This window comes from Amblyomma maculatum, chromosome 1, assembly GCF_055883805.1.
Source record: "Amblyomma maculatum isolate TAMU_Amacu chromosome 1, ASM5588380v1, whole genome shotgun sequence".
NCBI classification, from domain to species: Eukaryota; Metazoa; Arthropoda; class Arachnida; order Ixodida; family Ixodidae; genus Amblyomma; species Amblyomma maculatum.
Window position 1 is genome coordinate 387476874 of NC_139344.1, and position 16421 is coordinate 387493294.

The following is a 16421-nucleotide window of genomic DNA, read 5'->3' on the forward strand; positions in this document are numbered from 1 at the left end:
TGATGAGACTCCTCCTGCTCGCGGCTTGAGAACAATTGAACTGTGTGCTTTTTTTTTTTCGCGTGGTGAGAGAGCGCGGGACGCGCAATGCTCTGCACCATCGCAGACAGAGGGATTTTGGTCTCGACCGGAGCCGGGCACGCGGATCGTGCTCCCGAGTAGCCGTGGACTGGGTTCACGAGGCGGCCGGTGAGACATCACGCTGAGTTGTATATAGTCGTTGTAAACAGTCTTCTGTGTATAAAACCCATTTACCAGTGCTCAACAAGAGTCCCCTGTCTTCACTCAAGTATCTTCCTATTGCCACAGTACTTCGTTACAAGAAAGAAGAAGAGAAAAGAACCAACACTTTACTATCACTTTCAATACTGACCCATAAGTGCGCCAATAACGGTCTAATTATTAACGGTTCGCAACTTTCTGATTGTCGTCCTCTTTCCGTGGCGCTGACCATTAACACATGGCCGTTATCCAGTCGAAAGTGACACATTCTTCCTTGCGAACACCGGTAGTCTGCTCTTAAATTTACACCAGCCGCTTTTAACAAATGTACGAGGTAAAGCGCAATAAAAATCGTTCGTTCAGAGCGCCGCCCACAAACACGCCATTTGAGTGCTCTGCCGTATGGCTTTTCCACATATTAACTCTAATGGCAAAGAAGCCAGCTTTGGCGGGCAGCCTTCGTGCATTCATGTGTACCCGCTGTTTAATAATAATTGGTTCACAGGAAAAGAAAGGCGCAGTATCTGTCATACTTGTTTCTCTGGACACCTAAACCGCATCGTAAGGGGAGGCAGAAAGGTGGGAGTTAAAGTGAAAAGAGAAAAAGGGGAGGTGTATGGAGGGCTTCTGAGTAATTTCGACTACCTGGGGATCTTTAAATTCTCTCCCCCTTCCTCCCTTCACTTACGGCGCGGTTCAGGTGTCCACAGCTACAAGTGTGACAGATACTGCGCCTTTCCCTTCCTGTGAACCAATCAATCAATCAATCAATCTTTAAAGGGACACTAAACAGAAAAATGAAGTGGGCTTGCATCGATAGAATGCCGGTTCCTGTTTACAAAAAAAAAAACACTCTTACTGAAAACAGAGCTATTATAAGGTAATAAAGAGGAAGAACAGTAATACAGGTATCGCCGCCACAGCCGAAGTGGCCGAGGCTCGCAACTACAAATCCCTTGACGCGCAAGGGATCCCGGAGGCTGACAAATGCGAATCACGTTGACGGTTTGAATGCGGTAGTTGGTTTCGTCCCGAGTATGATAATATGCTTTTATCACACGTAAACAGAAAAAACAACGTAAATGTTGCAAGGCAAATATAAAAATATACTCATTTCGTCCGCTTGTCGGTAGATGCCGCTAGTGTCTCAGCTAGCAGAGCGCTACAGGCGTCAACTTCAGTTTCGGTTATGTTCCGGCTCAGGCACTTCGTGCGTGCTCGGATAGTTTGGTTTGGGCCTGCGGCGCCTGAAATGCAAGCTCAGAGCAGCAGATGCACCTACCCTAAGTGCGTATCGAATGGAGATCATGACTCGGCACGCACCTGCGAAGTATTCTCCGCTCCCCGCGCGCCAGCAATCACGGAGTCTCCTCTTGCGCCAGCGTGTGCGTCATCCTACCCTACTACGTAGTAGGAGAAAACAGTTTGAATTCGACCAGCCAGAACAAAAAAAAAAAAAATCTCAACTTCTTATCGCAATATCTGAGCAATAATTCGATTTTTGCTTCGACCACTAATCCACTAATAATTCGACCACTAATCCTTCGCTTTGAAGAAATATGCAGAGATTTGAACATACTGAATGCTTGCACAGACACCTAACCCGATTCCGCCATGGTACAGCTTTCCCAATGTATGCGACTTAACGCTAACACGCTTTCATAAAAGGCAAACCACAAGTGAACACATATTGCAGAAGTTTTTCGCAGTAGATGAAACATACAATCAATATACAGCATTTTACACTGATGATTCTAAAAAAATCTGTTGGAAGTGCAGTAGTTCACAACAAATGGAAAAAAACAGTGCGACTACCTGAATGTTCACGAATTTTCACTGCGGAATGTTATGCATAGCAGTTGAAAAAATTACGAAAGAAAACATGAAAAAACAGTGTTATTATTCTGACTCTTTAAGTATAATTACAGCACTGCGCCACAAAAATGCAACGGAGCCCTTAATTGGAGATATCATCCACAATATCGTAAAAGCTAATAAAAAAGGACAGATTATAAAAATGTGATGGGTCCCCAGCCACCTGGGGATCAGGGGGAATGAAAAAGCGGATGAATGCGCATCACGCGCACTTAACACTGAAATAAATCACGTCAACATACTCCGTAAAGACTGCACAAAGTTTATAATGATTAAACTAAGAGGAAAATGGCAGGCTTCATGGGATAATGAAACAAATAACAAGCTACACTTAGTAAAGCCTATAGTTGAAGAATGGAAGTCATCGAGTCATAAAGAGCGCTTTTTTGAAGTAATCCTGTGCCGCCTGCGCATTGGACATACACATCTCACACACAACTGTATACTCCTAGGACAAGAAAAACCTACATGTGAGACATGCAATGAACAACTGACAGTAAACCAGATTTTAATATCATGCACGAAATATGAGGAAATCAGGAGGAAACATTTTGTGTTTCTGTAATAAACACATTTCATTTCATCCAAGTCTTTTGCTAGGAGAGAATGCCATTGTCGAAATTTCTTCTATTTCTGATTTTTTAAAAGAAGTAAAGCTAATACACAAACTCTGAGTTATTTTTAACAAGAACTGCTTTACCCTGAGTTTGGCGCATGATGGCCTTAGTTGCCTATGTGCAATAAAACCCAACACAACACCCAGAACACGCATGCATACATACATACATACATACATACATACATACATACATACATACATACATACATACATACATACATACATACATACATACATACATACATACATACATACATACATACATACATACATACATACATACATACATACATACATACATACATACATACATACATACATACATACATACATACATACATACATACATACATACATACATACATACATACATACATACATACATACATACATACATACATGCATGCATACATACATGCATCCATGCATCCATGCATCCATGCATCCATGCATACATGCATACATGCATACATGCATACATACATACATACATACATACATACATACATACATACATACATACATACATACATACATACATACATACATACATACATACATACATACATACATACATACATACATACATACATACATACATACCCCGCCGGGGTGGCGCAGTGGTTACGGCGCTCGACTACTGTTCCCAAGGACGCGGGATCGAATCCCGGCCTCGGCGGCCGCTTTTCGATGGAGGCGAAAAGCAAGGCGCCCGTGTGCTGTGCGATGTCAGCGCACGTTAAAGAACCCCAGGCGGTCGAAATTTCCGGAGTCCTCCACTACGGCGTCTCTCATAGCCTGAGTTGCTTTGGGACGTTAAACCCCACAAACCAAACCCAACCAAACATACACACGTACATACCTACATATTTGTAATACTCGAGAAGCTTTCAAGTATTGCTTTTAATCTAACGAATGGCATTAGCGACCATTTTACATTGCGCTTTTTGAAGTTCGATAGGTACATGGAGCGCATTTGGCAAGCACTCGCAGATTATGACTAGAAGCTTACCGGTATCGCTCAAGAGGAAAGTATACAACAGTTGCATCTTGCCTGTACTCACCTATGGGGCTGAAACGTGGAGGCTAACCAAGAGAGTTCTACTTAAGTTGAGGACAACCCAGAGGGCTATGGAACGAAAAATGGTAGGGGTAACATTAAGAGATAGAAAGCGTGCAGAGTGGGTCAGAGAAATAACTCAAGTTACCGACATTCTAGTGGAAATTAAGAAGAAGAAATGGACATGGGCAGGACATGTAGTGCGAAGAGAGGATAACCGATGGTCGCTTAGGGTAACAAACTGGATTCCAAGGGAAGGAAAGCGTAGCAGGGGGAGGCAGAAAGTTAGGTGGGCGGATGAGATTAAGAAGTTCGCAGGGGTCAAGTGGATGCAGCTAGCACAGAACCGGGTTAAGTGGAGAAATATGGGAGAGGCCTTCGCCCTGCAGTGGGTATAGTCAGGCTGATGATGAGGTACACTTTTGTTGATGTTTGCGCTAGCTTGTTAGTGGTCAATCTGATTATTTATCACGTTGGTTATTGGGTCGGGGCATAAGGGCACATGTAAATAGAAAAACAAAATAGGGCATTAAATGAAAGAAACAAAGGTGAACCGATCTAATGAAGTCCTCTGATTCTTCTCGTTTCTTGTTTCAGTTCTTGTCCTCATCATCAGACATCGAGCTATGGCCAAGCATTTGATGCATTGCTGGCCAATGTAGAAGAAGAAACAGAAGTTGTTGTGTTCACCGAGCGCCGTTGATCCATCTGATGGAAAGCGCTTCGCTGGTGTTCAGCAGCAACCGTCTGGGCAAGGGCACCATTGTGGCGTCTTTCTTCATGCTCACCCTGGCACTGATCACGTTGACTGCCGCAGCCCTGGTCCTTGTTACAGCCTTCAAGGGCTGGAACAATATAGCAGTGCGTCGCCAACTCCGAGCGCTCGAGCCGCTCGTCACTAAAGGTGAGGTGATCACACCAGTGATTCAGGCCTAAAGTGAATACTCTAGTTTTACAAAGAAAGCAGGTGGCATTTGCCTTAGCGCTTTGAGCTAGTGAGTGAAGAAGGACGATTACGTATTTGCCCTCCTTCCAGGGTTATTGGCGGCTGTTTTGCAGCGCTTTAACGTTCAAAGTGGAAAACTCATTCATGAATTTTATACAATATTTAGAAACCAGGGGACGAAAATTTCTATAATCGAAGTGGCAACTATTAGACTGGAATTTGATCAGAAATATTATTTGAAATAAATGTTTAGTGCATATTGTAGCCCAACCAAACCACTGAAATACTCTTTCTCTGCGTTATGGTGGGCGTATCCTCCATGTCGATATTCTAACGTCTGCTGTCGATATCCTGCGCTCGGGTTAGTGGCGTATTCATCTGTCATTTAGACTAATTTCATAGGATTGCCAATATACACCTCTAGTATGTGACATCGACGTCTTGTCGACACTGCTGCAAGGTAGAGAAAGTTGAATATCGTAGTTGTTAGCTATACCTAGTTGTCCTTAGCAGGCTTTATCCGAGAAAGACTACCATATTACAGACTTCATTTCATGATGCTACGTGTAATTCCCATTACGTTTTAAAATAATGACGCGGCAGGGCGTTTGGTTACGTATGGGCACTTTAATTGTTGCATTTTAGTAATTTTTATCAACGAACTGGCAGAAACGCAGCAATGATGTGCTGGAAAATTATTTTGAGTGTTCTTAAGCGTATCGTCCACGCTGCATTAGCAGCGGTGGCATGAGTCATGCGATGAACGCTTCTCATGTACTGGCTGCTGAGTGCCTCTGCATGGAGAAATTTATTCATATGATAAAGTTGGGTTATTTCCCGGCCAACTTCAAACGCCCCTGCAATGTACTCGAGTCATAGTTTTACACACCATCCTCTTAGGCTTGTTAGAATTAGCCTACCTGAAGAAATTCGAGCAAGCCTTATTTTAAATATTCGATCGCTTTAAACTCCTATGAGGTGCTGTTGCCACATATGGGCTCTGGACCACACAAAGATTGAGTATATTTTAAGAAGGATCCCAGTGCTAGGCTATAGTGTTTAATATCTAGGGAGAGGTTGGCTGATATGAGTTTGGCTTCAATATCTCATGACCACGTTAAAACCTGTGTCTACTCTCCGGCATTGGCATGAATTAATTGTCGCCCTTTGGCAGCTTCCTGGCTCGACTTGCACGATGTACTTGAAGCAACAGTTACCGGCGCATTTTCGATGTCTTAAAGGCGCACAGCATTCAAGCACGGCGTCTGGTAGTAGGAAAAGGGAAGACTGTAATGGAGAAATCGTGCGACATATAGTTCCTCAATATAATACCTAAGCCCTAAAAACAATCACTCAACTCAAGAGTTAGTTCGCAAAATATTTTCTATGGAATTACTTACTCTTTCTCCTCTAGAAAGCACAGAAACTATGGGCTACGTGTATGAGAGAGTAATCACAAGGAACGCAATAAATATACTTGTAATCTTTGCGTTCACTGTGAAATCTGTCTTCGGTGGGAACAATATTATTTCTTCGTTTATGTAGACCTGTTACTACACAGAAGCATACTTGTTATTGCATACCTATAGGGTTGTTGTACCTAAGCTTATATAAGCCTTCTGCTACTGTAATAAGCTCCAACCAAATGAAAACAGCATTCTCGGAACGTTAAGCCTTAATCTAAACTTGATCGTACTCTGTAGTAAGAAGACATAAGAACGAAGGATTTTATAAGGACAATTGAGCAATTCTATACGCATGATGAGTTTCGAACTCAACGGCAAAGGGCAAACGTTATTCGGTCAGACATAGTAAACAGCTGTCTAAGTGCGACGCGGCTGGTTCGCATGAAAGCGGCTTTAATAAACATAATGAACGTGATTCATGCCGAACGCAAAAACTATGGCTTAGTAATCATTTCATTACTTCTTGGTTATCACTCTGCTTCTGTTTTTCAGGGGAGTCAAAAATGAACGCAAGCCGGCGAATTAAAAAGAAGCTGTCTACTCTTGCTATTCACACACCCCGAAGAATTACGAGCACATCGTCCTCTGAAAATACTCAGGCAACACACGGAAGCTTCGTGACTTCTATTCCAGCCCCTAAGACACACATTCCGCAGACGGAATACGACGCTACGCAAAGCAATGCGTTTTCACCTACTCAAGGATATCATTCAGAGATATCTGTTACTAATTTCTCGCCCCGACTAAATATTGATACTGGGACGCATATGGGTAACGGCGCAGTTCGAGTTCACGGTCCACCTCGTCTCAGTGACGGCTCAGAATGGGCTTTCCGGGTGGCCTCTAGCTATCCTGATTCAGACCTTATAAACGGCAATGAATTCTTTCGTGGCAAAAATTCTAGAGGCCCTCGCCATCACAACCATAATGGGCTTGGACAGCGTCCAATATCCGTGCCCAAAAACTCCGCACACACGCACAAGATCTATTTAGGCGGCACCGTAACCAACGCCCCATCTAGCGCACCAACTGCTAAAAGTGCACTGCTGGTACCAACTACAATACAACGACTCAACACTCAGTCTACATCAAGGCAAACGTTCAAAATCGAAGCAAAATCTGAAGGTCGAAACCTGGGCACCGAATACCCTACCAATAACTGGGAATATGATCATGTATTCAAACATGGCATGGGAACCACGCGGCCGACAGAGCCTTTTCAAGGGCCCCACAGACACGACATATCTGATGACCCGTCGGAGGAAACAACGGGAAAAACAGCTGAAAGTGATGCAGTCATTCATCACAAGTCACACGTTGGCGGCGCCTCTGCCAAGGATGAACGTAGTGCACGAAACCACCATGGTCACGTTCCACGTTTGATAAAATGGAGCATGCCTTCCCCAGTGACTACGCTAATAAGCTTACCTCCTTTGTCAGTGTCCTTTGCAAAGAGTAGCAGCTCCCTACCAGCCGAAACTACTTTAACAGCAAAGAAAACTTTCCTGTCACACTCTGAGCTTATTACTAGTGTTTTGACACGGATCACCGCTAGCAGTGAGAACGAAAGTGAGCCGTTTACAGAAGACAGTGAGCCTGACGGCGAAACAGAAATGTATCCTGCTGCAACCAATTTGTACAAGTACTATCGTAACTCGCGCGTGACCCGAAAAGCCACTGGCAAGATGGACGTTCGTGACGAGGTGACCCACCAAAGTCATGTCCGCAAAATAAATACTGCGGTAGAATCGAGAGACAGTAGGAAGAATCATTCTTCAAGTGGACTGCTGGAGACTGTACTGTTGGAGACAAACAACAATGGAAGCGCAACCACTGCGAGGTCACCATGGATGCACTACCAACCCTTTAACGCAGCAGCGCGTCCGACCAACAACCATTCCTCGGTCACTTCAGTGTTACCGGCAGGACGAAACGTTGCGACTAGCACTACCGGCGAAGATTTCACGGCGTTAACAAATTAAGACATTCACTTGCACGCTGCCGGCAACAAGCGTGCTAGAGGCCATGTTGTTCCTCTTAATCTTGAAGAGGCATCTCAGTGACACTAACTCACGTTTTTACAATTACTAGACAAGAGCCAATCGTTCCCAAGAAAAGTGAACTGCACAGACATATGTACAGTGACTATATAGGACGTTACAGCTATTTCTTTTTCTTCGCCAACCTCGGGGGAGTTCTCTTTATTTCTGTTCCCAGATTCCCCATTTTCAGCGCATGTACGTTTCTTTCACCGGACTGATAAGACAGCACGTCTTCGCTGCGTTTCTCTAGCTCTTATGTCTTTGGATCAGTACTTACGGTCTGCATGTATTCGTCTTCTGATTCATCGGCTACGAATATCCGGTTATTAGGTTAAAGGTGATGTAGGACTCTTTTTCTATCAGTAAGCCATGTATCGACAATAAAATCTCGGATTGTCCTCATCAAAGAAGGATTTCTCGATGATGATCGAAAAATATCATCAGATCATACTTCTTAGTCGCACTAGCTTCCATATAACCTGCTGGTTCCCTCCTTTTCCTTCGGTCTGTACGGAATTAGCTCGAGACTCTAACAATGAATTTGGTGTTTCCGAGCTAATTGCGAGGTATACTATAGGGGGTATTCACGTGATGTCACAGCTGACATTAGTATGCAGCCAACGCCATCTTTGCGTCCTGTTCTGACTAGTACTAGTACGGGGCGGCAGTTAGCTTAGCTGCTCGTGCGCGTCCGTTTGCTCTGTCGCTATGCCTAATGCCAGCACGGTTGTTATGAAAACTCAATCGGCATCATGAGTGACAGTTTGATTTATCAGCACAGTGTTCGCGATGCGGACAGAGACCTGTATGAAACAAAACTTTGGTACCGATGCGCAACTGCACGATAAGCCTCGGTGCCCGCGCATAAATATGTGCGACATTCATGAACTCCTTGTCCTACGGACGAGGATGAGGTTGTCCTACGGACCTCATCCTACGAGGACGAGGATGAGGTCCGCCTTAAAGGTATCACGAAACAGCGTAAAGGCGCCCTTCCGCAGCTCCCCGTGTGGCGCCTCGCCTGTACACATGCACGTTGTAAGTGGATAAATTACCTTTCCCGCCTACCGCAGTGGCTCAGCAATGCACTACTACTGACCCAAAGGACGGGGTTCGACCCCGGCTACGCTGACTATTTTTCGGAAGAGGTGAAAAGCAAGGCGTCTGCGTAATGTGCGATGTCAGTGCACGTTAAAGAACCCCAGGTGGTCGAAATTTCTGCAGCCCTCTACTATGGTGTTCCCCATAACCTGAGTTGCTTTAGACATTACACTCCATAAACCATACCGCGCAAGTAGCAAATCCCATAGTTCGTGCATGGATTAGGTCACATTAGCTTTCAGCATGCTGCCTGCAGCTGCCATGTTGTGCGAGAGACCACGAGACACGAATATAGAGCCTGTTTTGAACAATAGATAGATGTGTTTATTGATAGGAATGGCAGAGAGGTTGGCCAACCTGAAAGGTGTCTTCGTACGTGAAGAGTAGCGTATCCGACTCGGAATGAAAGTCTTGAGAGTGCGATTCCCTTCCCTCTCCCGCCTAAAGTGAGAAGTTCTAATTGGCCGGTCTTGCTAGATCAGTCATGACACGTGGTCGTGTGCTGTCGCGCAACCCTATAGCTGCTGAAGTTTTCCCTCACAACTGCAACGCCGACGCTATAGATTTTCTAGTAGACGGGGCCTTTAACGCTACCGCATTAAAGAATGGTTCGCACGGAGCGCATGTCTACCCAGCTAGTAATGTCTTATGAAAACCAAGTACCGAACCTCGCAGTTATCGCCGCAGCCGATCATCTCGCATATTTTACTACCACTCTCTCGCGCTGTGCATTGCGCGTCGTCGTCTTCATTACGTTGCATACATGCACAGTGAACACAATGCACCTCCGTCATATTGGTTTGGTTTGGTTTGTGAGGTTTAACGTCCCAAAGCAACTCAGGCTATGAGAGACGCCGTAGTGGAGGACTCCGGAAATTTCGACCACCTCCGTCATATTGCCCTCTTCAGCTTGATTAAAAAAGGAACACTAGGTGACCAGCCCCCTAACTTTGAGTGGTAAACCTTCAAAGATGGCTTTGCGGAATTCTAAAAACGAAATTCGAGAATTCAAGTGTCTACGTTCTAAACCGAGTTGGTCTACTCGAACATGGACTTCGCCTGCCCCAGAATTGGGATGGCCAATCCTCAAATTTGGTCAGGACGCCTTATATGGGGAGGGAATGTCGAGATTCAGAGGATGAGGTTGTTGCATGGGGCAGGTGGGAATACGCAATGTGGGAATACCTTGTGTATTCCGCCGGCAAAGGTTCCACCTCAACGGAACTTTAATTTTGAATAAAGTCCACACACCAGGCACATAACTAAGACCTGGTGGTTCTACCCCGCTATACACGCAATCACTGATATTAGTACATAGCCCACTCCAGCTGTCATCATCTAGGCACAGAATCACTCAAACGCACTTCAAAGTCTCTCGGTTGTCATCATCTGGAGTCAAGGTCCAAGTCCAACAGAAATATTTAAAAGAAGGCGTAAAGCCTCCTTTCGACATGTCTGGCTTCTACGCTGATATAGGCAGTATCCTGAAGTTAATAGTTGGGGGCTGGTGCCTTCTTAAGGGAAGCGGACAAAGCAGGACAGCACATCACATAATGTTCTATATCCCCTCCCACACCGCACGCGTGGAACACATCAGCGAATGTTCCAGGCCCATCTCATGCATCCAAGCAGGAGTACGAGCGGCGCTCTTCTCGTACTCCGCGCCCGTCCGAATGCGCTGTCGCCGAGTGGCCTGGGGTCTTTTGTAGCGAGAGCTACACTGGCCAGAGTCTCGCTATTTCGCAGTTCCTGACCGTGCGTGCCTGTCCGAAGAGCGAAGAAAACGAAGAAGGTGGTGGTGGTGAACTCTTTTATTGCGCCCAAAAACAGGGGACCAGTCAAAGGACCAGTTGCGCTGACTTAGAGGAGGTCGGCGGGGATCCCTTGGGATGCCGTGGCCTCCACCTCACGCTGGATAAGCCAGCGTTGGTCTGCTGGCTCGGAAGTACACAGCAGAGACTCCCACGTATCTGGGGTGTTTGTGTTGTCTGTGTTGTAATGTGTACAAGTCCACACCATGTGTATGAGTGTCCGAACCCCCTGTGTGGGTATGTGCCACCATATTAGAGGAGAACAAGATAACTCGGTAGTTGGTAGAGGCGAACAACAGCATCGAGTTGCTAGGACAGAAGGTTCGTTCGCACTTTGTGATGGCGGTGTGCCTCAGAGTTCTACATAGAGACGATGTCATACCACGTACTAGACGTCTTCGACACCCAAATGAGAATGGTCCACGACGAGAGGCGAGGGATGCTCATACGTGAACTGATTTCCCTATGACATAAATAAAGCTGGAACCATAGCGTAAACTACTATGTGCAAAAGCCGTCTTTACTTTCAACCTAAGCATAGACATACAGATTGCTCTCGCGTAACTCTTGGTTTAACCACAAGCTAACCCAGAGCTAACCTTTTTTGTTTTCGCTCTTTGTCAAACACGGGTTGTGCGGTAAATCCACACGATACTGAAAGATAAGAAGCGCTTCCCTGAATATCTGTTTTGCATCTTACCGGACGTTTCTGGGGGACTTAATGCCGCTATATGGACGATACTAGCCGCCGCATCGTTTCCTGTGACATGTATGTGTGAGAGCCCCCACTGGAAGCCTAAAGAAAAGCCTTTTCTGCGTACATTAAGCATGAAGTGTACAGAACCAAGAGACACGGCATAAGTATACAAGCCGCGTTCTAATCTATGAATGATGATCTTGAATTGCTGTGGATCAAAATGCATTGAACCGGACAAGATCCTAGCTTCCTTAATGTCGCCTTAATGGGAAAGTTTTTTTCTGAAGCTTTCGCTTGATACTACATTGAAAGGAGGATTCAAATCGTTTATCGCTTTTGTAGCGAGAGCTACATTGGCCACAGTCTCGCCATTTCGCCGCGCCTTTTCATGCCTGTACGAAGAGCGAATAATGAACTCGTGGGAAGCGGTAGCTGGCAGCTGATATGCCCGAGAAGTAACTGGACGTAGGGCTGCCTGATATTACGTTTGGCAGAAGATGCCAACTCGGGCCTCTCCTTTCATATGGGACGGCGATATCACAATCAGCCTGCCAAAATTCTTGCATTGGCGGTATTCCTAGGCCACGTAGGCGCGTTCAAATGGCTCGGTTAAAGCGGGGCTTTACATGTTGGCTGGTAGCTTATGCTATCGCGTCATCACGAAGGTGGCAGTGAAAACAGAGAGAAAGAGGTGCCGTAGTGGAGGGCTTCGGACCACAGTGCGATATAAGCTTTCGCCTCATCGCACTTTAGGGCCCTATGGCATAAGTAAAGCTCAACCCACAGCGTATACTACTATGTGCAAAGGCCATGTCTTTACTTTCAAGCTGAACCTAAGCGTAGCCATGCAGAAAGTTCTCCGTAACCCCAAGCAAAACCACAGCTAAGTGTTTTCATTACTTCTATCAGCGCTCTTCTGCTTCTATACAAGGCAGTGATCATCCGCGAGTTGAATCCAGTCGACAGGTAGGCCATGTACTTTCCTCCACTATCTTCCTCTAACCTCAGAGGGAGCAGCAGCCAAATTACAGGAGCAGCAGGGCAATCGGCTCGCATTGGCACAAATGATCTGGCCATAGGCGTTGTGTTTGCTGCCATGCACCTATTCTTCATTCTAGTTCGAAGGACCACCCAGCTACAGTGAGGCACCTTAAAGTGACCATTCGCGCTGGATGTGAAGCTTTGTAGCGTCACAACCCGCACAGGGGCTCACTGTCAATGGTACGACACTTGTGCGATAACACTAATCATAAGGGTTGAAGCCTATAAAATTGTGAAAACTTGTGCCGTCGTTCTGATTGGCTAACTTGTTATGTGAGGTCACACCCATGTGACCTTGCATGAGTCATTTAATGTAAAACATCTACACCGGCTCGAACGCACCAGTTACCCTAACGGGTCTTTAAAGTTCGCCAATCAACAAAGTAACTGAGCTATGACTGATATATTGATACGTGGCAGAAGGTTAGTTCGGGAAAAACAACAGCTAATGGCAAACATAAATGTTCTCGCAAGCACAAACCGTTGCTTCAGCTTCGTCGTCTCTCTCTTTGTTATTCATTGTCGTCCTCTTCAATGGCATATACGTTACATTACCCCACCACGAAAGCACAGTCTCAGTGCGTACTACATCGTGGAACTGCAACTGGAGTAGTACGGTTTTATGCGAGCGACATGCACAACTTCGGTACGTGGCATATCGAGCTGTCGGTGTTGGTGCACAGGGGTGATCTCGTATATGTCACGGAAGTTATTGGCGTTAAAAGACGGTAGGGGCCTGTGTAGCGCAGCAAGAGCTTCTCACGCAGCCGAACTCTACGAGCGGGAGTCCAGAGCAAGACGAGAGAGTCCGGAGAATAGTGCACATCCCGATGACGAGAATCACGGGGGCGTTTTTGAGAGTTTTGGGAAGAAGCCAGTCGGCGCCGAGCAATCACACGGGCGGCGTCAGCTCGGGATACTGTCAGTGTCACGAAGATAGGAACTTGCCTGTGGGAGGCAGTACGCTGCCAATCGGCAGAGAAGGGTCACGGGCGAACAGAACATAGAAGGGCGAGTAGCCCATCGTATCGTGACGGGAGAAATTATACGCAAATGTTACAAATGGTAAAATAATATCCAAGTCACGGTGATCAGCCGATACATACATTGACAGCATGTCCGTGAGTGTGCGATTGAGGCATTCGGTGAGGCCGTTGGTTTGTGGATTGTAAGCGGTGGTGAAACAGTACTTAATGGAGCAGTATCGAAGAAATTCTTCGACCACAGGAGCAAGAAAGCAACAGCCACGGTCAGTGAGCAGCTGGCGTGGAGCACCATTGAGCAGGATAATATCACGGAAAAGAAACGCAGCCCCGTCAGTTGCACAGCAGGTCGGTATCGCTATTGTAACGGCGTAGCGCGTAGTATATTCGGTAGCCACCGCAATCCATTTGTTCCCCGAAGCAGACAGAGGGAAAGGCCCGAGGAGATCAAGGCCAACTCGGGAAAATGAATCTCTTGGGATGACGATCGGCTGTAGGGATCCAGCAGGCACAACCGAGGGCTTCTTCCGTCGTTGATACCTGGCACAAGAATCCATGTAACGACGAGCAGAGCGGTAGATCATGGCCAGAAGCCCCGGCGGACGCTGTCGTATGGTCGAGATACGCCAAGGTCACCTGCAGTGGGCGCGTCGTACACTTGCTGAAAAACGGTGGCACGCAGGTGGTCAGGGACTACGAGCAGAAGCTCAGCGCCATCTGGTCGCATATTCCAGCGATATAAAGTGCCGTTGTGGATCACAAACAAAGCAAGGGTGGCGTCAGGGTGATCAGCGCTTAGACGGTTGATAATTCTGCAAAGCTTGGGATCTAAGCACTGCTCCTGAAGAATGTTTAAAAGGTCAGAGATGGACAACACACAGGTTTCATCCTTACACGTGCTTTCAGACGGCGGATCTACCGGGTTGCGGGACAGGCAATTGGCATCAGAGTCTAGCCGGCAGGACTTGTAGACGACAGACAATGTGTATTCCTGAAAACGCAGTGCCCAACGCCCGAGACGACCAGTAGGCTCCTTCAGCGTAGAAAGCCAACATAAGGCGTGATGGTCGGTGATGACAGGAACGGGTGGCCAAACAAGTAAGGGCGAAATTTTATAACGGCCAACACGAGGACTAAACACTCAGGTTCCGTGATCGCAAAAATCCGCTCAGCCGCTGAAAGGAGCCGACTGGCATAAGCAATGACGCGAGTGTGGCCTGTCTGCTCTTGGGCGAAAATGACACCAATTCCGTGACCACTGGCGTCGGTGCGTACCTCCGTTGGTGCTGAGGGTTGAAGCGTACCAGGACGGGCGGGATGGTGAGGGCCGCGATGAGCGCAGAAAAGGCTTCAGGTTGTTCTTGGCCCCAGCAAAATGGCTTGGTTTGGTTTGGTTTGATTTGGTTTGTGGAGTCCCAAAGCGACTTAGGCTATGAGAGACGCTGTAGTGAAGGGCTCCGAAAATTTCGACCCCCTGGGGTTCTTTAAAATTGAACGCTGTTTTTCAGAAGAAGGGTGAGTTGACGAGCCGTCTCCGCAAAGTTGGGGACAAACCACCAAAAATACGAGCAAAGGGCAAGAAACCTACGAGCGTCACTGGTACAGCGGTGCGTAGGAAATGCACTTATAGATCGAATTTTTTCTGAGTCGGGTTGAACGCCGCGGGCATCGACCAAGTATCCGAGTACCTTGAGTTCACGTTGGTTGAATTTGAATTCAGCTGAAGGCCAACGCTTCAGAAGACTCCAAGAATGGCGCAATGAAGATGGCTCTCGAAGGTCGAAGAAAAGACAATGACGTCACTGAGATAACATAAGCACGTCGTCCATTTGAAACATCGAAGAAAAGAGTCCACCATATGTTCGAATGTAGCGGGCGCATTACACAGGGCAAAAGGCATCACCTTGAATTGATACAGGCCATTGGGAGTGACGAAGGTGGTCTTCTATCGGTCCCGTTCGTCAACCGCGATCTGCCAGTAACCGGAACGAATATCAATCGAAGAGAAATAACTGACAGGGAGTGGGTAAACGTCCTTCTTTGTAACTTTGTTGAGGTGTTACGCAGAACGCAGAACGCAGAACTTCCATGTATTGTCCTTTTTAGCAAGCACGAGAGGTGACGCCCAGGGGCTGCTGGAAAGCTTTATAATGTTTCTTTCCAACATGTTGTATGACGCGACGTTCAGAAATGGCGACTCGTTAAGGTCTTCTATTAATTCGGCTGGCGTCTCCGGTATCGATGCGATGAGTAACGAGGGACGTTTGTCCCAAGGGTCGGTTACCAAAATCTAAAATATCACTTTACGAAGCCAGAAGGCTCCTAAGTGCTTGAGAACGATCAGGACACAAGTCTGGAGCAAGCATTGCTGATATGCGGGCCTCCGAAGGCGAAGATGGTGCAGATCTTGTCGATTCTCCTGCAGTAGGATCAGGTAAAAGTGCAGATGCATTACAGTCAGGCAGCGGGGTCAGCCCGGCGAGAGAAATGCCCTCAGGAAGAACTTGTACAAAAAGATTGAAGTTCAGGACTAGTATTCGATACGTGCACGATATTGT

At 46.5% G+C, this 16421-nt stretch overlaps 1 protein-coding gene across 1 annotated transcript; it reads left to right on the top strand.

The window, feature by feature from the left end:
- The first annotated feature begins 4487 nt into the window (after positions 1–4487).
- On the top strand, positions 4488–12993 carry LOC146208469 (uncharacterized). Its single transcript, XM_084578638.1, has 3 exons — positions 4488–4680; positions 7050–7189; positions 12958–12993. The coding sequence occupies exons 1-3, from the start codon at positions 4488–4490 to the stop codon at positions 12991–12993; spliced, it is 369 nt and encodes a 122-aa protein (XP_084434764.1).
- Positions 12994–16421: the final 3428 nt, after the last annotated feature.